Genomic DNA, 24,308 nt, shown 5'->3' with positions numbered 1-24,308 from the left:
GCCGCCTTATTCTTCGCAATCTTGCTCAGAATATGTGTGGCCTTCTCGTACTGGCTCCAATGGATCTCCGCTTCTTCGCTGGTTTTCGGTGGTCGAGGTTCTCACTAGCCCTTGTTTCTCGGGAGCCTTCAACATGGTTTAGGAATAGGAGTATTATGGCTGGGGCTCGTTATACCCAGTTCGATGACAGTGGTTTTCAAGTTTGCTGCGTCGCTTCCGGAAGTCTCTGTTGTTGGTTGTAGCACAGCGGTACTACGCACCGATAATACTGCGCTTGACGGCTACTACCTACCAGATGCCAGCAGCTCGCTTTCCTATGGTGCACCTTGCATGCTGTCATTAATAGCGACGACCACTTTTGTTTTGCAATTGAGGGATCCGAAATGCGCATCCATATAATGTCGTGGGCTTTGCGCATGTTGTTGTATAGACGTGCCGGTGTGGAGATAGCGCTTAGATGATGTTGTCTATTCGATTGAAGAAAGACGTACATGTGCGATGATTTTCTTTCATCATACAAATGCAAACAATGCGCCGGGAGACGAACCTCATGTATGTTTAGTTTAAATTAAAAACATTTTATTTTTATTTACATCAATATTTACAACTCTTTCTTCAAATTCCAAAATGTCAATATCATCTTTTTACTTTCAATTATTTTTCTCCTTAAATCACGGCCTACTCCGCCACGGAGAACACCGGTGCTGACAACTGTCAATCGAATTAACAACATTCGAAATAATTTTCGAATGCTGTTAACCCTGCTGCGCCACATATGTGATCTTCTTGCTTTAAATTATCCTTGCGAGAAAGCACAATTATTTTTTGTTGTCTTCCCATAGAAACGTTTATAATCTTAACTTTGTTTCAGAACCGTGCCATGATTATATTTAAAATACAGAATGAAATTGGATTGGTCTATCTCCAAGCTGTTAACGATGATGAATACGTGCATCCACTTTGATATTTATGAAGATTATCAAATGTTACTGCAAAAGGAATGTTTCATTTTTATTATTATTAACATAAACACTATAAACAATATCAAACGATTATCATTTTTCATATAAATAGAAGTTGTTCTTATATTCCTGTTACCTTTACCACAGACGCCTACAACTTGAACTTTCGTTCCACACTTAAAATGAAAAACTAAAACATTCCCGCTAAATAATAAATACTAGAAGCCAAAAGAAAACTCAAACTCAACATCTCGACCAAATACAACACTAAGCGCAACTTTTTAAATAAACAACTAAAACAAACCATATTTTATTTGAGACTATTCCCACAAACATTTTATATTTAACCAAGTGGATTCGATAAGAGAGAACTGTTGTTATGGGGGATGAACTAAAAACGCAATGGGTTTTAAAGGGAAGGAAACTGACGCAACCGTAGTTAAGATAGTCTGTAAATTTTTAATAAGAAACAACAAGAAAATCAAACCAAACACCTAAAGTAAGAAGGGTCACAGAAGAAGGATTTCCAGGGCCGATTTCGCGGTGTGTTTGCTATTACATACGAAGGAGCTGAGTATAGCGCTCAACAGAATTTAAAGCAATCCAAGGGTTTTCAGACGCATGCAATATTCCAGAATAACCGACAAATTTTATTTTCTACATAAAATTTTAATTCACTTTTTTATATGTCTTAGCCTAATGTGAACTGTGTACGTGAGCAAGGATATGAAAATATGCAATATAAATACGAAAAAAAAAATAGAAAAAAATCCCAAAAAAATAAATCTTTTTCCCGAAAAAGTTAGGAAATTATTTTGTGTATATTACGAGTAATAACTATGAATATAAACCGTTTTTTAACTCGTTTCTTTTAAACCACATCTGAATGTGACTACTGTTATGCATTGTATGCCTTTTGTTGTTGAAGAGACAACGCCTCAATAATCAAATACTCGCAACTAATCATTATTAATGTGTATGTGTTATTCCGTTATTGAATTATCAACTAGTAATGTTTATCCAGGATAAAATAGGTTTTTATTTGAAGCAAGCAAATAGCGCAGAAGGAGACGCAAGTCAACATTATACGACATCAGAACGCATAATATTATATAACGCATCAAATATCTTATTAACAATAACAAAATATAGTCAGATATATAGCAAGGAATGAATACGCCTAATATATACATGCATTCAGTTATAGTGTAAAGCAGCCAATATGTGTCAAAACCCTAAGTTTTTAGTAACATCTACGACATTATTACCAATAAAGATAAATACGACACGCGTACGATTTTATTTTCGAATCTAAGTTGAAATGAATGTGTAGCAATGCGAATAAATTCGATATTTTAATATCAATATGAAGAAAAGAACAACAACAACAACCAATAGTTATTCATATACATAATTGCATATAAACTTAAGAATTAAAACAGACACAAAAGTATTAGACAAAAAAATGAAATCTATATATTTACTGGTTATTATTGAATTTATTGGAAAAATCAGATTATAATATATATCTATATACAACACGTACATACATATATCCAAAAAAGTATTCTAAAATATATGACAATATGTGAGCCTGTACTATATACCGAATAAAAATTGCTTAGAATAAAAATATGTAATTTATATCTCTGTGGCTTGAAAGCAAGCTTTTCGGGAGTTCCTGAAGGGAGCCAAAACATTTTCGGAAACGCATAACAATACCGTCTGGTTGACGCTCTCTGCCCCATTTAAGGGACAGTGACAACCCGATATCCCGTCGTTGAATGACATGGAAGTGGTCAACAAGAGCCAAATTACCTTAACAACTTGAACATAGTGCCCACAGCGGAGCACGTTTAAATGAATGGCTCTGAAAAATAATTTCGGTAAAGTACATATTTTGAACAAGCAGTACAACGGTAGTATAAGTCCGAGCCCCAATGGGAGGATTTTTTTGGAAGAACGGTAGGTGAATGCGTTTACGCACAGAGTGTTGGACTCCCGCAACAGTACGCTGTCGGATTACCAACTAAACACCTCCCTGTCATCAGGGAACTACCTTGAAACCGTTTGACACATTACTTCGGGCTAGCCCTCACGCTTTCCCAGATTTGGGAGCCTTCAAGTCAGGAAATCCCTTTCACCAAGGGGAGGGGACGGGAGGAAGGGAGTTGCTAGTGCAGGGAACCCCTTACCTTCTGATCCCTCCGCCGGTCGAATTCAATCTTCTTGGCAATAAGAAAAGCCCGAATATAATGCGCAACCAGATTCTAGCTGCCAGCGATCTTCAGTATCTCTCTGACAATGTTATCTGGAGAGAGCTCCCCTGTGTCTGCATAAAGCCGCTGACGAAAGCCGTCCCACCACTCGCAAGAGAAAAAAGTGTGTCGTCCACCATTTCATTGCAGAACACACAATCAGGAGATCGCGCCTGCTCAATCCTGTCCAGGTAAGAGTGAAAACCTCCATGCCCGCTTAGAAGTTGAGTAAGGCAGTAATCAATCTCACCGTGCATCCGGTTCAACCAAGGGTCTAAATTGGCGATGAGCTACGCAGTCCATCTGCCCCTTAGCTCATTTTGCCAAGAGAGTTGCCACTCGGTAAGGGTGCGTTGACGTTCTTCACGGGCAACCACTTCTCTTAATTTCTCGCCCTTACGGCGATAGATAGATTTGCACTCCTTGACAAGGAGGGCAATAGGGATCACTCCCAGGATCGCCACCACGGCCGGTTCGGAGACGATGCGATAAGTAGACGCCACTCGCCAAGCTCGCCGTCTCTGCACTTGAGCAAGGCGCTTACGATGCACCTCCTTGGCAGAACCGACTGCGTTGCTCCCATAAGGAGACGTCTCCTAGTAGATATAGGGCCACCACCACATTCGCCATTAGCCGACTCAAGGCCGCGACTCCATCTGCAGCCCTGTCCACGGCTGCGTTGGTTTGCTCGAAGAAGCTCATCTCCAAATCGAGCATTAAACCAAGGTATTTAACCGCTGGTTTTGACTCTATATTCAACTCGCCGATCTATATGGGACGCAGAGTCGGGATTCTCCTTCTGGTCAAGATGCCAACTTCGGTTTTTTCCAGCACAAAGCTGAGACCGTGAGCAGTCATTCATCCGCTTACCCATCGTATCAATATGCCAAGTCTGCTTTGCGCCTGTTCAACAGTGCGCCCGCAACAAGTGCCGCAACGTCGTCTGCATAACCGACCAGGCGCGACTCTTCGGGCATATCGAGTCTCAGCAGACTATCGTAGGAAGCGTTCCAGAGGTCCGGCCATAGGATGGAACCCTGTGCTACTCCCGACGTGATTTCCATCCTCCTTTGGCCCTCCAGCGTCTCATAGAGCAGGGAGCGGTCCTTCTGATAATCCCTCAATATCCGCAAGAGATAGCTTGGCACGTGGAATGAGTTTTGTAATGTGCTTAGCATATCTATCCATCTTACGGAATTGAAGGCATTTCTGACATCAAGCGTTATGAGAAGCACTATCCGTCGAGATCAGCGGCTGTGTGCCTCGACTCGATGAACCGCACCTATGACTCCCAGAATAGCATCCACTGTGGATCTCCCTGTTCTGAACCCGAACTTGGGGATAGGTCCCCGGCAGCGCGGATCGCTTCAGCGAGTCTACTCCTGATGAGCTTCTCGAGCACTTTCCCGGTCGTGTCAAGCAAACACAGCGGTCGATATACAGACGGGAGCTCCGGCTCTTCTGTACTCTTGCTGATCAGCGTGGGTTTGGCCACTTTCCAGCGCCCTCCTTCAAGCAAGCGTTAAACGTCACAAGCAGCAATTCTGGCCGTTGGCAGAACACCAGTTTGTAAACTTCCGCCGGGATGCCATCAGGGCCTGGCGCCTTCTTGTTGCTCTTTCATTGTGAAAAGTGGGCAATCCTCGACGCTTTCCATGCTATTGACATCAACCCGTACAGGATGTCTAGGGAACAATGCCCGTACAATGCGGTCCATTTGATTGGTACTTAGTATGCAGGGCTTCCGCAGAGCCTCGATTTTCCGAGTGACAAGCTTATAGCCAAGTCCCCACGGGTCCTCGTTCACCTTGTTGACAAGGTTCTGCCAGCCGCAAACTTTGCTTTTATTTATAGCGCCGCGGAGTCTCCTTTTTGCTGATCTATACTGTGCCTTCATAGCGCATGCCTCCTCGTTGTCGTGCAAAGGTTGTGCCAAACGGCTCCCTCCGTAGGTCGGCAATTTCTGCCGTCCACCAGTACATACAAGGCTTGTCGCGCTTGAAGTAAACGCTAAAAAACGTTTTTCCAGACAAGAACACGAAGTCGAACGTCGTCCCGAACCCAGATGGCAGCGGTGCCCGGTAAGTCGAGATGCTATGAGGCCGGGTCCCTATTTCGGTATTGCTCGCTAATTAGCGCTAGATCAGCATTCACTTCCGCAGCAAACTATGCTAGCAGCTGGTGAGCGGTTGCACTCCGGTACATGTTAATTTGTAAAATGCGGATCATGCCATTCGCACCCTAGCCCTTTCCAATTCTGCCCTGATGATTGGACACCGTCCCGAGCCCGGAGTGTGTGCAACGCTCTCACTAGACGCGTCACGATCCCTGCAGGGAACGCAACTCTCGCTTTCATTGCAAGCCTTCGTTTGATGACCTACTTGGCCGCATCTCCGGCATGCTGTCCTTCTGTTCGGTCCCTTGCAAGCAGACACCTGTAGCACTTTGTGGGAACTATCCGCATTCGTACCCTGCATACTGGCCATCCAATTTTGATTCTCCCGCTGCTAAGGAGTTTCCTCGAGCATTTATAGAGATGATACCTATCCGGGCGTTGGTTACCTCTGGACATCCACGCTTTATCGCCTCCTCCACTTTGACCTTTTCTGTGAGGCAGTCAAGATCTCGGATTTCTAGAGAGCACATAGACTCTAGACTGGAAACAAGAGCCATCTCCCCCAATAACTCCTTGACCGCTTCGCAGAAGTACTCTTGCTAGTCGTCTTTGGGGCCAGTTCGACAAGAACTCTGCCACTTCTCGTTTTCCGTATGGAAGACACCTCTGCTCCGTTGTCTTCGGGTTTCATCCTGATGCGGATTTCACTAAGGACTTCCGCAAATGTCTTGCCTCCCGTCGCCCTAGTCCTTCTTTGTTTCCTTATCTTTTTTGCTCCTGGCTTTTGGTTGGCAGCCTCCTTGTCTTTGGACGACAGACGTATCTCTGGCGGCGTAGTCAGTTGTTTCCGTGTTCCCTGGAAACTACTTCAATGAAGTCTCCTTCAGGCACGTCGTTCTCTTTCCGCCTTTTCCTTAGTTCGCTTTGCAGTGGGCTATCTGCGGTCCGTTTGACGCAAGCAGCGTTCTTAGCGGGGGTGCGGCTGCTTGGAATGGAACTGTCCCGGATGCGGAGGATCGAGAGCATGTAATGGTTCACCACGCAAGGTCGGGGGTGTTTTAAAGTGGCGGAGACGCAGACGCGGCAGCAACCTCGTCATCCGAATGAAAACCAAATAGCTGAGGGGAACTCCCACGTTGTAGTATCGACAAACGCTGTATGCAAGTGGGCTGTCTTAGGCAATCAATCCGAGTCTGCACAGGAACTCATCTGAAGTGGCTTCAGCGACGAAGCCTCACCAGAGGTTATTTGGTATAATGGAAATCGAGATAGCCCTCTGAATTCCTAGGGCATTTGTTTTCGGCCCAATTAAATGCGTTTGGCCCCCTGGTGTTTCATGGGGGTTGTAATTACGTTCACACCGCGGACAAGAAACCTTGGCGAAGAGTCCAAAGGGTGTGTATATTGCCGTCTTTGGAATGTCTTCTGGAGCTACAAGGATTTGTTGGTTAAATCCAAGGTCGATAAGATGCGGCAGCTTGTGAGATGATGCGCAAAGTCGTGGATGAGTGGAATGGGATATCGGTCAGGTACAGTCTGTGCGTTTAGCCTTGTGGCGCGGCAGGATTCGCGACATTCGAAATTTATTTCGAATGTTGCGAATACGAGCGGATTGATGGCGCACTGGCGCTCTTCACGTTTTTCAGAACTCGCCACTGGAGTGGAGAGCTAGCGGTGAGAAAGTGCCGCTGGTTGGAGGCAGAGGGACCGCATGGAGAGGAACCGGTCTCTAATGTTCCAGCCGTCGGCAAGCGCACTCACGATCTCAGCAGTCTAGAATAAGTTAATTCTAAGTTTGGTTTTCGGATTCTTGTTTAAGAATAAAGAATTGTTCTGTGTATAAAAAGTGTTCTGCTGCAAATTCATTATTCACTTTCTGCAAGGTTTGTGCTAGTTCGAAACAAAGGAAATCAAGTGTTCTTAAAGCCTTCTATAATCCCCACAGGGGCGCCATTCGCCATATGGCTTAGGGGCCATATGGAGTGGGGAAGACCAACAGCTGCCCGAAGTCTGCAGATATCCTGTTGCATAAGTTGTTCGAATTCTTTCCATGCAATAGCCAGCTTCTAAGGTGGTAGGAGACGCACCTTTGAGAAGATAGGGGAACCAGTGGTGTTAATGTGGTGCTGCACATTGTGCTTCACTGGTTTAGAGAGACTACATTCGGTAGTAATCTGGCTGAATTTTTGGAGGAGTGCCCAAACACGAGAGTCAGTTATGTCCTCCAAAAGTACGGAAAGATTGTTGTTGGGGTGAGATGAGATTCGGCCTGACGAATTAAGTTTAGTAGTAGGGTCTATAAGGGACCTGTTCTGTCCACTAGCAACACATAGTGACACAAGAAGTCTGCGCCTTAAATGGGGAAGTTGACATCCGCCAGAATGAATCGCCGCGGGAACGTCCTACGCAAGCCTAGAATCACCTCCACTTGCCTGTACCTGTAGGTGTTAATACGCGAGGAATTTGCTGCCGCAAGTTTTAAAGATTGAGGGAATAGTCGGTGGTGCCGAGGTACGGGAAGAGCCGAAACCCCCGCACGAGTATCTACAAGATACCTGCACCTGCTGAGAGGGCCATAAATTGTTAGGCGACGTGGCGCTGCGTTCTGGGTGGCCGTCGCCAGAACCCCCCGCGGACCTCGTATTTTGAGGTAGGCGCGAATTTACACGGGAACGTACATCTGGTCGCTTTTTCGCCGAATCTGCGATGGTACCAACAAATGCTTCGGTCCGTAGGTTGTCCTGACGACCTGCGACCAGATTGCTCATTTCGAACAGTAGACCACGAGCGAGCTCACGACCTACCAATATCTCTATAACAGCACAGAAGAACATTGGCGCGGAACAACCTAAATTTGGTGTTATTCTTCAAGTGTGTGCATTTTTAGATTGTAGACAAAATAGTTAAGGCTAACCTTGTGCTGTTAACGCATCGGGTAATATCAAGTTTGATGTCCTGATCAGTAACAATAACAATGCCAAATCAGACAAATTGAACAACATCTTTAGTGTTCTGCCCATTAATGTAGATAGCAAAAACACGATAACCCATCAGACTGAGGTCTTCAGTTTTGTTGGGTTTTCTTCAGTCTGACTCTAGTTATTTCCTCCTCAAAATCCGGGACCAGTTGGTAGTATAGCTCAGCAGATAGTGTCAAATCAAAAAACACCGCATATTACTTCGTTTAAGCGAATCCCTTCCACTATATCCCAGTATTGCTGACTAAATTATGATGAGCACCGCCGCACAATTCTAGTAAATTTACAGGTCTTTTAGTAAATGTGCTTCGACTATTAATCTGCGTGTTATAAAACGCTTTTTGCATTAGTTGGTATGTTAAAAGTATAAAATTTCATTACGAAAAGTCAATTCCAATAGTCAACAATATATTTTCTTAACTTCATGGTGCTTACATGAATTATTGCAGTTCGTTGCGCTTAAATACCAATTGCAATTACTTTTACCATCAGATTATATTAAAATAGAATATAAATTACTTTGCACTTGACACACTCATACCATTCACATTTTGCTTTCAGTTCAAATGTTAAAATATTAAAAATAGCAAAACTCCTTCTATAAATTTATAAAAAATACAAATATCGTCAATTACAGTAGATCAGGTCATCAGGTACGATTTGAATATTAGTGTTTGGAGCGTTTCTTGATGAATTGATAAATTCCTATCGCTGCCGAGGTGGTTCCAATCAATCCCACATGCCACGTTTCTAGTCGGCCGCCCCAAAGCCACCCTTTTGGTAGCGTACTGACGGCGTGGGTGAAGTCTAAGGTTAACCGAACTATTGTAATTATTTCCATTCGCTGCCTAGCCAGAATTTTTTCGATATTTTCTCTGTTGGTGGAAGAAATTTAGGAGATAAGATCTATGACTTTGAAATTTAAGGAGCAAAGATTTACTTCGAATTGCTTGCAGAATTTAGACATGTTTTATGCTCTTGCATCATGGCAAAGTTTCGCAATGTCCTGGAAGAAGATAAATGCATAAAAATAACAAATTACATACAGAAATAGTAAATGGAATGATAGTTTGATAATTATTAGAATAAATTTTCCGATTTTGATTTAACTTTACATCTAAATATTAAAATGATAATATTTGAGGACCTAAGGGTTTAGTTCCTAGTTTAGACCTCGCTCTTCACGATCAGTTTTGTGCGGTGATCGATTAAAGGAAAGTCCACATTCAAAGCATTCTCAAACTTATCCCATAACCCGTCCTTGTTAGTTGCCTAATGTCTTTATTAATTCCAGAAAATTTAGCTCATTACAAGAGTATATATCACACGAGGACGTTCTTTTAAAAGAATACGGAAGTGGAAATAAACGCGAATCACATTCGAATGTGTACCCAATTGCCATAGCCAAAGTCAACTATTGTTAGTGAGCAAGCTTCCTTGTGATTAAAATCCAATTGCATGACGACACGCACCCGAAAATTAACCCCAACAATAGTACTCACCTCATTAAATTCAAATAAATTGACATCACCCAAAATACTGAATTTATCACGTCCCATTTGTCTGGGTCTTGGACGTTTATGAGATTATGCTCGGCAAGCCAACAAATTTTCTCTACTGGGTAATAAATATGGTCTACGATATTCGCTAGGACTCCAAGAATTGACATAGTTCGATCAGGTTCCTGTTAATAAAGGGAGAAACAAGTACAGTTGGAGGAATATTCTGTTTTATATCGATTTTTATATTTACCGACTTTCCTAAACCATATTCGAGTGAGTACTGCAACATGGGGAAATCATCTACTAGGCGAAGGGTTGCTCGAGCGCCTGATATTTTTGAACTGAATGTTCCGAATTTTTTCGCCAATTCCGGATTTTTTTTGGCTTGTAGACCAGCTACAAGTTTTGCGCTGTAACATAATGCTTTCATTACCTGAAATGAAATAAAAAAAGTGAGGAGAGGATAAATATTTTGCTTAATGGATATTTGAACGTATATAAATTTTTCGAAGCGAAAAAAGTTCCTACAGTCCTTATTCGTATTCCGTGCTTGCTGTAAAACGTTATTAAAAGGAATATAAATCTATGGGCTAGCAACCTGCAGGTTTCGAAACTTTCTTATTATCGAAACATTAGTAGCGCCTCGGATTGGGATTGACCTCACGCCTATGATCTTGAGTTATCCAAAACGGACGCAAATTGGTTTTTGAAATGCTCGTACGGTCGTGGAATGGTTACTTTCTCCAAAATTGAGCAAAAGTTCAAATGCTACAAACTGAACTATCTAGGATTAGATGTTGGGACCATGGAGAGCACTCCTTCCCTCTTGTGGCACTGTGTTATTGTACGTCGGAAAACCTGACGGAATTAAGGGCGAATCCGAAGCCGAACTAACACTTACGGCAACCGCAATAAGCAGCCTTATTTCCTTAGAACCGGTTTCGGGTAGGATACTGATTGGAAGATTCCGGCCCAAAGCAGATTTCCTGTACAGAGCAGAAGAAGACTTTTTAGGAGCAACTGATTACCACGAGATGCTTGCTAAAGGTCACCTTACGGTCGTGATGGATGATCCGATTGCTAAGGTGGACTTTGACAACACTTCGGACATGAGGGCGAGATGAAACAAAATCGCAATCGATGCCGAGTAAGTGTGGTTGACGCATTTTGCCTCACAATAGACCCCAGCACAAATTTTTAATAGGTAAGCATATAGTATATAATCATAAAATTTTAATAATTCAGAATTCCGAGTTTGGCATATTTTTTGTGCCCCAGTGACTCCACTTTTTGTCCAGATTTTCAATCACATTTGGCTTACTAGGTTGATGTGGTGCTAAAAATCATGTTGAACTGGCTCGGAGAGGCTGCGCATAGTAGCTATGTTGCGGTATTTTTGAAGAAGTGCACGAACCCGAGCGTCGGCATCGTTTTCGAAAATTATGAATGAAGTGTCCGATGGGCAGGTGGAGATCATCCCTGATAACGTAAGGTTGGTTGTGGGATCGATGAGGGACCTGTGTTGCAGATCCACAATCAAACAATAGTGGCACAGGAAGTTTGTGCCCAAGATGAGAGTGTTAACATCCACTATGATAAAACGCCACGAATACGTTCTTCAAAGTTCAAAACTCAGGCCTATCTCGAATAAACGCCGCAAATACGTTCGTAGAAATTTCAAACTCAGGTCTACCTGTCGTAGCTATAAGTGAGGATTGGCGATGAATTTGCTGCCCCAATTTCAACGCCTGAGGCGTTAATCGATGGTATTTGGATATCGGGAGAACTGAAACTTCACCGCCTGCATCAATTAAATAGTTGTGTCTGCTCAAGGGGTCGTAAACGGAAAGGCGACGTGGTGTTGTGCCGCGGGTAGCTGTCGCCAGAGCGACCGACAGTTTTTTTTTCGTTCCTAACCTTTGTAACAAAAAAACCTTGGACCTGCAAGGGCTGGTACATTTTGTGTCTTTTTTCGTGAACGTTCGTTGGTACCAGCATAGTCGGGGAACCGACCGGGGAACCGAGGTTGCTGACGATCTACTACCCGAGCGCCTATTACGAGGAGCGGGTCTCGACCTGTTTCGCGAGCTTCGTCCCGAATGGAGAGCACTAATGGTGTCAGCTAGTTTTGCTACGGTGGTTGCCAAGGCGATCACTGACTGCTGTAGTTGCGTAAGTTTATTCGGTGCGTCGGTCGACACCTCTCCAACCATGCCCCGCGAGTGCACCTTGTGGTTTTAAATTTCTTCGTCTAGCGCTGGAGGGTGCACAAATTTTTCCAACTTGCCGGTAGCTTTAGCAATTCGGTATTTAAACCATGAGTCTGGCCCAGCAGGGCAATTCATATGTTGAGGCTTATCATCAGTCGAAATCTTGTGGTAGAAAGTTGCCCAAATATCATTTCTCACATCTTCAATAGAGTTTTCCTAGCAGATGCACTAATCACACTTTCATCACGCTCACTCGTAAATTGATTACCACGAAAACTCTTTTCTTTACGACCTGCTCTCAAATTGTCTTTTTTATCCATTTTCTGAATTTTTTCTTAGCACAAATATAGATAAATAGCCGTTAACATAACTAATTTGAACGAAAGTAATACTTTCAATGCTTCTAAATATCAACAAAAACAAGTTTCAGATGTATAAATATAAAAAGAAGCGGGAATGTGCGTACTAAAAGCAACTATGCCTCTCCGATCGCCAGCTGTCTGAATCCCTCCAAAATCACGCTTACGCGCGCACTCAGGATATACGCTATAGATATATTTTTAAAGTGCGTAGACCTGAATAAACTTTTGTACTCTGTTTCTGAATGTATTTCAGTTTTGACCATCGTTGTGATAACAGTGAATAAAAAGAAAAAAAGGATGGAAAAGGGCCAAGAACGTACAGTTTTTCTGTATGAATTCAAACTCGATCATAAAGCATTGGAGGCGACCAGAAACATTAACAGCTCATTTGGAGCTGATGCGGTAAGCGAACGAACCACACCGCGGTGGTTCGAAAAATTTCGGTAAGGCGACGTAAATGTTCAAAGTGAGCCACGTGAAAATGCAGGACACACGTCAGTCTGTGAGAGAGATTGCAGAGAAACTGGGCGTACACTATTCGACAGTTTCCCGGCACTTGCGACAACTTGGAAAAGTGAAAAAGCTCGACAAATGGGTTCCATATGCCCTTACGGAGCAAAACATGGCGCTTCGAATGGAAATTTGCAGTTCTTTGCAACAGAAGTGATCCCTTTTTGCACAGAATAGTGACATGTGGTGAAAAGTGGATGTTATACGACAATCGTCGCTGATCAGCGCAATGGCTAGATGCTGATCAGCCACCGAAACATATGCCGAAACCGAGCCTCCATCCGAAGAAGGTAATGTTTGGTTTGGTGGTCTACAGCTGAAGTTATCCACTATTATTTTTTGGCACCTGGAGTAACGATAAATGCACAGAAATACTGTTTTCAACTCGAGGAAATGCACCAAAAATTTAATATTCAACGATCGAGATTAGTCAACAGAGATGGTGTGATACTCCTTCACGACAATGCATCAGGTCATCTATCCAGAATAACGGTTCAAAAGCTGAACGAATTGCAGTATGAAACTCTGCCTCATCGACCATATTCGCCGGCCCTTTCGCCAACCGACTAGCACTTTTTTAAGCATTTGGATCATTTTAGAAATGAGGAGACTATCAAAATTGCCTTCGATGAGTTTATGAACATCCGAAAATTGGACGATAATAAAGGGGAAACCCAATAGCAATTAGTCGCTGCCAACAATTGTCGGGTTTACTGATTATGAGCATTTGGGGAAGGCCAATATTCTGGATAATCATCAAACTTAACAGACTCTATTCAAAGCTTCGACTTGTGATCGTGTCTGATAAAAATTTCCATAGATTGCACTAATTTAGTAAACAAAATTTCATCATTTTTCTGATGAGTGTGAAATAGCTGCTTATCGCAGACTGGCAACTTTAATTTTTGTTTAAAACTAGCGGCGGAAGGCAAAATGTTCAACGTTGTTGATTGAACAGAGTCTCGGGTACCTAAGGAGATAAAATTTTTTGTTCATATTTAGTCCACTGCCTGGTGTTAGTCGGCCTTTGTCTGTCTATCTCTTTTATTTGAAAAGATTAATTTAAAGTTCATCTAACGTACAGTGTTGGTAAAAATGATAAGACACCCCATGTTTTCCAAGAAATCTTAAAATAATAAAACACTTCCAGGAAGCTGTGTATGCATCTCAGATAACTGGACGTAATTGCATTCTCCCGAGTAATTACCTGGGGTTTCCCTGTATAACACATCCAGTAATCAAAAAAAGTCGGATTTCAGTTAGGTAAAAAAATAAGACCCCAGTTGTTTTTATATTTTAATATTTTATGGAGCCTATTAAACAACTTCCTTATCTACTTCCTGGAAATTTGGCCCCATGCAGAAATAATAGCGTTTTTTTAATTCGTTTACGTTTTCAAATTGCTTTGATTCAGGATAAACGATTCAGGTCAGCTGCCCCCAACAATTCTTGATTATATTTAAGTCAGGAGTTCTCGCTGCAAAATCGAGGACATCAGTGTGTTGCTACTGAAAATACTGCTTAACGACCTTTGCACTATGAATCGCAGCATTATCTTGCTGAAAAATGAGTTGGATCCTTCACATGCTAGAGTGGAGAAAAATCCACATATCGGTCGGCCAGAAGTCTATTGAAGCAGGATGTCTCAGGGGCTGTCCACAGGGAAGGGTTCTCTCTCCACTGTTATGGCTCTTGGTGATGGATACCCTGCTGTGGCTCCTGGAGGACAAAAAAGTCTTCGCGCAAACATTTGCGGACGACCTGGCCGTAATAATTACCGGCAAGTTTGCGGACACAGTATGTGACCGCTTGAATGCAACTCTGCATGTAATCCACAGCTGGTGCCTCCGCAATGGACTCACGGTGAACGCTAGAAAGACTGGACTAGTTATGTTCACTAAGAACGTCAGGTGGGGCAGCTATACGCTACCCACCTTAGCAGGGGCGGAAATCCAGCTGGCACAAACAGTCAAGTACTTAGGAGTACATTTCGACTCCAAGTTAACGTGGAAGCATCATATCCAGGAACAATATCAGAAATCCTGCAGATTGCTCTGGTGCTGTAGGAATGCGATAGGTAAGACCTGGGGACTTTCACCTAAACGGATATATTGGATGTATACATCCATAATAAAACCCATTTTGATGTATGCATGCATCGTCTGGTGGCCAAGACTGAACTTTGCTAACAGCAGGAAGCTGCTAACGCAGATTAAGAGACTTGGTTGCCTAAGTATTACTGGAGCAATGAGTACTACGCCGACTGCGGCACTTGAAGCCATCCTAAATTTACCCCCCATCTACTTGGAGGTGAAACGGAAAGCAGCCAACGACGCATATAGGCTCGATACCATTGGGGCGTGGAAAGGCGGCCAATCCAACGGGCATGCGTCTATATTGAAATTCCTTGAAAAACATCCGGTAGCCCTGATGTCGACCGATCATATGGTTTCCAGATTCGTCTTTGAAAAGACATACACTGTCGTAATCACCGAAAGAAAAGAATGGTCGACAAGTGGCCATGAGTCTTTTCAGATTACAGACCTAATAATCTTCACCGACGGGTCAGTCACGGAGGATGGATCGGGTGCAGGCGTGTTCTCGGAGAATCCGATTATAGAACTGGCCCGACCCCTCGGAAAAATGACGACCATATTCCAGGCGGAGATATATGCCATTTCATTGGCAGCAGAAGAATGTCTGCGACAAAAATGGAGGGGTCGCACCATTCGAATCTGTTCCGACAGTCGGGCGGCATTATCAGCACTAGATGGCAACAACATATCAAGCCATTTGGTGTGGAGTTGTCATCAGGTGCTGCTGAAACTTGGCCGACTGAACGAAACATTTCTGATGTGGGTGCCGGGGCACTCTAACATCGCCGGTAATGAGGGGGCTGATAGACTGGCTCGCCGAGGGTCTGGATCCACAATGGTGGGCCCAGAACCAGCTCTTGGAATCCGACCATCTACTGTCAAGTCTACTCTGAAAGGTAAAATTGCAAGGATTCACGCAACCGAGTGGAGAAATTTGGACTCTTGCCGGCAAGCGAAAATCCTTGTGAAGGAGCCTAGGGCCACTAGAGCGGCATTTTTGTTGTCCCTTAAGAAGTGGGACATGAAAACCCTAGTAGGGCTTTTGACGGGACACTGCCCCTTAAACTACCATATGGAAAAGATTGGGGTAGTGGTTCCGGCTGTGTGCAGCCAATGTGAGGAGGAGGAGGAAACTGCCCTGCACTTTTTATGCAGCTGCCCGGCATCCTCAGATCTCAGACGAAGACACCTTGGGAAGGTTTTCTTCAATGAAGAATCTGCACACTCTCTGCCTCTTGAGAATGTTCTCAGATTCGCTAAAACCTGCGAACAGCGTAGGCGGGAGGCCGTTGAATAGGCAACTTACGGGGATAGTACAATGGGCCTAATAATGGCCTGAGTGCTCGGAGCTGTGGCTCCCCCCATTTAACTAAACTAAACTAAACTGCTGAAAAATGAACGGCTGATCCGCGATTGCTCCCAAATTATCGCTTAAGGGGGTCATCCCGTGTGTCGGATTCGCGGAATCGAATTTTTTTTGGCATCAATTATATCCAGATATAGTGTAGGGCAAAGTGATTTTTTGGTATTCGGAGCCGTTCGGAAATTATAGGGTTAAACACGTGATAAGTCACACGCCAGATTTATGTCGATCGCTGTAATAAAGCTCGCATTTATCGATCCGAACGACGTTGGAATGACTTCGCTAAAACGAGGTTTTATGACTAAAAAGCGCATTCTACCTTTTAAATGCGTTTTTATCGAAACTGCATCTTGAAAATCGGCTGCCACCATAGCCCAAAATCTATCCAACGAAATTCTTTGAAATTTTCAAGACAAAACATATTTCTACGGTCCGTAAACTAGGATAATTGCGATTCGTACAGTATTTTTTTTTATTCATTGAAGAAGCCGTGAAAAAACACCAAAATTCAGAAAAAAAAGTTTAACAAGGCACCAAAAATTTAGTTTTAAATTTTTTTTAATAATCCTAGTTTGCGAACTGTAGTTAAGTCTGTACGTTAAAATGCCGTTTACTTTTTTCCTTTAAGATGATCACAGCGCCCTCTAGCGTGGTAGCAGAAATACACCTTTTTTTTGGAGATGGGTATATAAATTGTCCTGTATTCCAATAACCAGCTATGCGATCGGGGTGGAAAAATTACTATGCACACTCAAGATATTATTAAATTTATGGCGGGCCTACCAGAGATGGAGCAGTGCAGAGTGCTTATTGGGGGATACGAACCCATGCGCACAAAGGATAGCTTAAACCTCACCAAAAAGAACCTCCGAATCATAGTGGGAATTCTCACTGGTCATTGTCGGCTAAACTATCACTTAGGGAAGCTAGGGATATCTACGGACACTGCCTGCAGGTTTTATGAGGAGTATAATGAAACCTCTATACACGTCCTGGGACAGTGTCCGGCACTTGTGCAAAGTAGGTCGAGGCATCTGGGAGAACACTTAATACCAGATGCAAAGCTGAAAGATCTGGAAGTAGGGAACATACTAAAGTTCCTAACGGTTATAGGGCTGCTTGAGATACTATGATCAATATGTACACCATAACCAGTAAAAGGAGCACAATAGTTCTTCAAGGACGCGGTGCGACTTTCCCTTAACCGAATAATAATAATAATGGTGAAAAATTCGTATTTGTATCTTTATCCAGTTCTTCACAAAAAAATTCTTAAAAGAGCCAAAAAAAGCAGCCTTCACACGGGATGACCTCCTTAATTTCTCACATAGCATTTGCACATACGGAGAGCTGTCTATTTTCCCACTCTAAAAACCGAATATTTGACCGCCCATTGTATCCAATAGCAGTCCAAACGATTACACTTCCGCCACCAAACTGTCGTTTACTTAACACTCTCTCTTCCTTCCTTAAATCATGGCAATAGCTGAAACCGTCAGGTCCGTCAAGGTTAAATTTTTTCTCGTCAGTAAAAATGACATGGCGCCATTTTTTCTTCCAACGGAAGTGATTTTCTGCAAAGGCCATTCTAGCCAATTTGTGCTTTTCTGTGAGACGCGGTTTTCTCTGTAATTTGCGGCGCTTAAGATACTTTGCTCGTGCGATAATGCTTCGGACATTTCTAATGACAGTGTCAACGCCTGCCTTGCCCGCGATTTGCAGTGCGGTTAGCGTAGAATTGGATGCTAATCTAATAATCCTCCGTTCAGAAGGAGAACTTACCGCTCTTGGTCGCCCTGTAGACATTTTCTTCCCATAATTTTCGGGATCCCGAATAACATTTTTTTTTTTGGGGGTAGGGTAGGTGAATACATTTGCGCACACAGTGTTGGACTCCCGATTCGGTACGTCGTCGGACTACCAACTAAACACCTCCCCATCATCAGAGAGCTAGCCTGGAACCGTTTTCACACTACTTCGGGCTAGTCCCCGAACTCCCCCGCTTTGCGGAGCCTTCAAATCAGGGAATTCCTTTCACCAACGGGAGGAGAAAGGAGGAAGGGAACTGTCAGTTCAAGGAACCCCCTGTCATCCGGTTCCTCCACCGGTCGAGTTCTATCTTCTTAGCAACAAGAAGGGTTCGAACGTAATGGGCAACACGGTTCCACCTGTCAGCAGTCCTCAGTATCTCTTCGACAAAGTTGTCCGGAAAGAGATCCCCTGTGTTTCAATAAAGCTGCTGACGAATCCCATCCCACTTTCACGATTCAGCCAGGCACCTAAATTGCCGATGAGCCGCGAAGTCCATCTGCCTCTAGTTTCATTTTGCCAAGAGAGCTGCCACTCGTCTAGAGTGTGTTGCCGTTCTTCGCGAGCTTGCGCTTGTATATGGCCTGACGCTCCCTAGCAAGAAGGGCAACGGGGATCACTCCCGCGATCACCATCACGGCCGGTTCAGAGACAGTGTGGTAGGCAGACCCCAAAACCCTTACGGACGGCACATCTGCTCCTTTACCCATTATCACGTAGTCATCATCATCAACGGCACAACAACCGGTATCCGATCTAGGCCTGCCTTAATAAGGAACTCCAAACATCCCGGTTTTGCGCCGAGATCCACCAATTCGATATCCCTAAAAGCTGTCTGGCGTTCTGGCCTACGCCAACGCTCCATCTTGGGCAGCGTCTGCCTCGTCTTCTTTTTCTACCATAGATATTGCCCTTATAGACTTTCCGGGCTGGATCATCCTCATCCATACGGATTAAGTGACCCACCCACCGTAACCTATTGAGCCGGATTTTATCCACAACCGGACGGTCATGGTATCGGTCATAGATTTCGTCATTGTGTAGGCTACGGAATCGTCCATCCTCATGTAGGGGGCCAAAAATTCTTCGGAGGATTCTTCTCTTGAACGCGGCCAAGAGTTCGCAATTCTTTTTGCTAAGAACCCAAGTCTTCGAGGAATACATGAAGATTGGCAAGATCATTGTCTTGTACAGTAAGAGCTTTGACCCTCTGAGACGTTTCGAGCGGAACAGTTTTTGTAAGCGGAAATAGGCTCTGTTGGGTGCCAACAACCGTGCGCGGATTTCATCATCGTAGCTGTTATCGGATGTGATTTTCGACCCTAGATAGGAGAAGTTGTCAACGGTCTCAAAGTTGTATTCTCCTATCTTTATTCTTCTCGTTTGACCAGTGCGGTCTGATGTTGTTGGTTGGTTAGTTTTTGGTGCTCACGTTGATTGCAGCCCCGTCATTGATGTGCAGCCCAAGATTTCGCGCCAATTACCACCTGCTCGATCTGGATGAAGGCAGTTTGTACGTCTCGAGTGGTTCTTCCCATGATGTCGATATCTCCAGCATAGGCCAGTAGTTAGGTGGACTTAAAGAGGATCGTACCTCTTGCATTTACCTCAGCATCACGGATCCCTTTCTCGTAGATCGTTGTTATCACGTATTCACTAAACAAAATCTACTAAAAATCACCTGCAAATGTTAAAAGCCAATTCTATTAATACCAAGTGTTCACATTCGAATGACCAGAGAATGATATTTCCTTGGTGTCTTATCTTTTTCACCTATCTGAAATTCGAATTTCTTCAATCACCGGATATGTTTTCGGGGAATCCCTCAGTTAATTACTCAGGAGAATGTAATTCGGCACCATTACCTCGGATATATACAAAACTTCTTGAAATTGTTTTATTATTTTAAGATTTTATGGAAAACATGGGGTGTCTTATCATTTTCACCTGCACTGTATCTCCTCTCAATACTTTATATGCAACCAGAGAAGAAGGAAGCCCCCAAGGGTAGGTATGAAATACTTTACTGACCTATGACTCTGTAACGTCCAAAGTGCACCCGGATGCTAAATAGCGCGAATCCCATCGCCGGCGGTGAAAGCTCATTCGATAAGAGTTTTTGTAATGACAAATAATTTTGTTTGTTTGCCGTGAAATTGAACCCAGTCCGCAGCTAATCAAAGAAATAAGTACAGGACTGACTACTAGCATTGCATCACTTAAAAACTAATTTAATTAAATGCCGCTAATTACAGTACAATTCAGGTCCAATTGGAGTTATTTGTTTACGAAGGCATCAATGTCGAGTCATATTGAACTATTATCTTTTTTTAGTTATGAACAATGATATCAGCTCCACACTTTTATCAGCTGCTTGTCGCAGGCGTTATCGCAATGGGGACACTCCGACCGAAGTTCGTCTGCGGTAAACGCGAAAACGTTGAATAGTCGAATGAACTTTACGAATCCGAATTCATGATTTATTTATTGCAAAAACACGCCGACAAGACAACGGCGACAACTAAATGCCGAAGGCCAGTTGGGCTGGAGTTTATTGGAGCTGGACTATGCAAATCACAATGAACTGAAACCTTGTTAAACCGGAATGCGGTTGCGGCACGGAATTGTGGCATTGAAAGAGAATTGGAATTGCATCGGGAAAAGTGAAAGTACGGAAAATTCAAATAGGACAGGTATCAGCGCAGGAACAAGGGTGTTGCGGTAGGAGGGAGCTACGGGTTCATACTATTTCTGAGAAAATACCCGATTTGTGTATTCTTACCTTATCTCTCCCCCCGTAAGTCTCCAGCATATCACACAACGTATTCAAGGGTTTGCTCATCTTAGCAGAGATTAGAACAGAATATTGCACTAAATCACTAATAATTTCAAATGACACTAACTCAACTTCACTCACGCGGATGTAATTTGTAAATTGCGGGGGTAATTGGATGTTTTGTGTATTGTTTACACGCGAATTCACATAGGAAACACCGACTTGCTCACAGTTGACACTCCACCCGCACGTCAATGAATGTTGCGAGCGAATAACGAATGTTGACATGACACGTGCGAGTTGAACATCTGATGAGAATCGGTCGCGTCAACACAAACAGTGATACCATGTGAATACGATTTTAATTTGACAGTTGGGGAATATGATTTGTGGTGAATTTGTTGTTCGGGGAAATCCCATCTGGGCACATTTAACATAAAACGCAACCCATCTGATCATTTAGTCTTGATAAGACTTGATTGTAATTTTCTTCTAGATTTTGGATAGGAATACCACTAGCAACTGGTTTCGATTCTAAGCGTTTTTCGCCGTATCTCCGATGGTACCAACAACTGCTTTGGTCCGTACGTTATCCTGTCGACCTGCTACCCGATCGCTTGGCGACCCAATACCCAGTCAACTGCTTATGGAAATGAAGCAGCTGGTTGAGGACCCGGGGGGAACGGCTCTGTTCCAATTTTTCTGGTGAGCTTACGGAGGGGACTCGTGCCATTTTAGCGTGCGTGGACCCTGGTTCGTTGGACATGTTGGCGGCAACCCCTGAAAAAATTCATAAAGTCCACACGCGGCCCATGATTGGTGACGTGTCGAGCGACGCGTTGGGTGAATTCCCGCAACTACAACATTCGTTGGCCGCATTAGCAACCACCGAAACAAAATTAGCCGACACCGTTGCTGTTCATCTAGGACGAAGTTCGCGAAACAGGTGGAGACACCGTCCAGTGTCTACCAAACGTTCGTGGAAAAAGCCACAAAATGTATCACCCCTTGCGGCTTTGCAACGAAAAATTAAACCTGCAGGTAGCCCTAGCGACAGCAATCCGAGACGACAGTTATCCCTTTACGACCCCCTGAGAGACGTAACTATTTGATTGATGCAGGCGCTGAGGTTTCGGTTCTGCATTTATCCAAGTACCATCGATTAACGCCTCAAGCTTTAAAATTGTCGGCAGCAAAATCATCGTCGATACGCTCTTATGGCTACAGGCAAGTGAACCTGAGTTTGGAACTTCGACGCACATATTGGTGGCGTTTCATTATAGCGGATCTTAGCACTTCCGGACATAGTTTCTCCGAGCCAGTAAAGCATGATGTTCAGCACCACATCAACACCATCCTTTCTCCTGTCTTCTCTAAGGTGCATCCACTACCACTACAGAAGCTTGCTGTTGAGCGGAAAAAGTTCGAAGATCTCTTCAAGCAGGGTATATGCAGATCCTCAGACAGCTGTTGGTCTTCGCCACTCCACATGGTCCCTAAACCAAACGGCGAATGGAGACCTTATGGCGACTATAGACGCCTAAACGCTCAGACTATTCCGGACCGATATCAGATACCGCTCATCCATGACTTTGCGCATTCTCGCGCTTGTAGCCGTGTTTTTCCTACCTTGGATCGAGCCAAGGCTTACCACCAAATCCCTGTAGCTCCTGAAGACAAAACAGACTCTTCGAGTTTTCCAGGATAATTTCAGAGATTCATCCACTCTGTTCTACGAAACCTAGATTTGTGTTTGGTTTACATGGATGATATTGTGGTCGCCTTTTCTTCAAAGTCTGGGCATATAACGCACCTCGACTGCATTTTTCAAATGAACTCAATTGCGAGTTTCGCGCTTCCCGAAATTGTTAGGGATCTGAGAAGGTTCTTGAGCATACTAAACGCCTACCTTTCTTGCTCAAAGCTCCCCACCATTAATCAATCTTTAACAATTGTTTGTTCAGGCCGAAAATTAAAGACTGACTAATTGAGTGGTCTACAGCGGCTGTCCAGGTATTTGAGTCAACCAAGCAACAGCTGATGGACGCCACGCTTCCGGAATTTCTTCAACAAGACACACCCCCAGCCGTTTTCGTCGATGCCAGATATCGGCATAGGTGCTGCCTTTCACCAAAAGGTGAACCAAATCGGGCAGCCGTTGACCTTCTTCTCAAAACAGTTGAATCCCGCCCGACGGAACTACAATACTTACGATCGTGGGTTATTTGCCGCGTATCTTGTCATAGAATACTTTCGCTCTTCCCTAGAGGACAGGCCGTTCACAGTGTTCACGGACTACAAGCCTCTTACATTTGCCTTAAAGGAGAAACCCGATAAAGTGTCTCCTCGTCAACTTAGGCATTTGAGGCAATTCATCTCTAACATCCAACACGTGTCTGGAAAAGACAATGTAGTTGCTGACGCTTTGTGGCGCATTGAGGAGGACAAGATCCCCCACAATCGATTTCCCGGTAATCGCGGAGGCACAGAGGAACGTTCTTCAGAGTCTGAGGAGTAATTGCAAATACAACACACTACATCAAAAAGTGACAAAACTCCGTCATGTTATTAATATAGTATGCTGGTCCGAAGCCCAGATAAAGGAGGACGATTTGAGGCAACGTACTCTGTACTATCCTCAGTAAAATAAAAATAAAATGCTGAGATCAGGGAAAGAGATAAATAGAGTATAGTAGGAGGTATTCCACTATGCTAAATCCTACCTGATCTCTTTTGGTGACAGGTCCCGCGACAGGCCGACCAAGAAAATGCATACAATGTCGTTACAAAGATGATGATCGGATTGAGTCACCCCGCTTGTGAACGGGACAAAGGCTGAAGAAAAAGAAGAAGATATCAAAAAGTGACAAATTGAAGTAAAACTATTGAAACGAAAAGTTTCCAGTTCAACTATAGATTTTATTTAAGCATAGCAGACACGTGTGTCGGACACAACATGTGTCCTTCTTCAGTGCTGGTTTTGAAATTACAAACTTTTCTTTTTAATAGTTTTACTTAAAAAGAACTATAGTAAACAAAGGAACTATTTTTATAAAACTGACAAATTGAAATTTCGAAAAACTCTCCTAGCGTTACCTGGCGAGAACGATCATCTAATGAGGAAATTTCGATCGAGCACTGAGTTATGAAGGAGATCGAAATTCTCCTTTTTTCGAAGACGCTTCCGAATAATTGCTTCCATTACCTTATTTTTTAATATTTCTTCAGGAACATTTTACACAATATTCCTTGGCTGTTATACTTTAATGTACCATTGGTTTTAATAGATCGCGAGCGAGCTCGCGTCCAGCGTCGCCCTCATCTCAGCCATACTGGCGACAACCGTAGCCATCTCGCGCCTCAACT

At 43.6% G+C, this 24,308-nt stretch overlaps 1 protein-coding gene across 2 annotated transcripts; it reads right to left on the bottom strand.

Annotated features, from left to right (window-relative positions):
- Positions 1-8,708: 8,708 nt before the first annotated feature.
- On the bottom strand, positions 8,709-21,268 carry LOC119646600 (peroxisomal membrane protein 11C). 2 transcript variants are annotated; one of them, XM_038047094.1, is made up of 5 exons: positions 20,949-21,268; positions 10,067-10,249; positions 9,817-9,998; positions 9,255-9,320; positions 8,709-9,189 (listed from the first exon to the last, which is right to left on the bottom strand). In XM_038047094.1, exons 1-5 carry the CDS (start codon positions 21,228-21,230, stop codon positions 8,982-8,984), a joined length of 921 nt encoding a protein of 306 aa, XP_037903022.1. In that variant the 5' UTR covers positions 21,231-21,268; the 3' UTR covers positions 8,709-8,981. The 2 variants fall into 2 exon arrangements, with proteins under 2 accessions (XP_037903022.1, XP_037903023.1); XM_038047095.1 differs by lacking the exon at positions 9,255-9,320.
- Positions 21,269-24,308: the final 3,040 nt, after the last annotated feature.

This window comes from Hermetia illucens, chromosome 1 (genome assembly GCF_905115235.1).
Source record: "Hermetia illucens chromosome 1, iHerIll2.2.curated.20191125, whole genome shotgun sequence".
Classification (NCBI taxonomy): Eukaryota; Metazoa; Arthropoda; class Insecta; order Diptera; family Stratiomyidae; genus Hermetia; species Hermetia illucens.
This window is presented reverse-complemented; position numbering and strand designations above follow the sequence as displayed.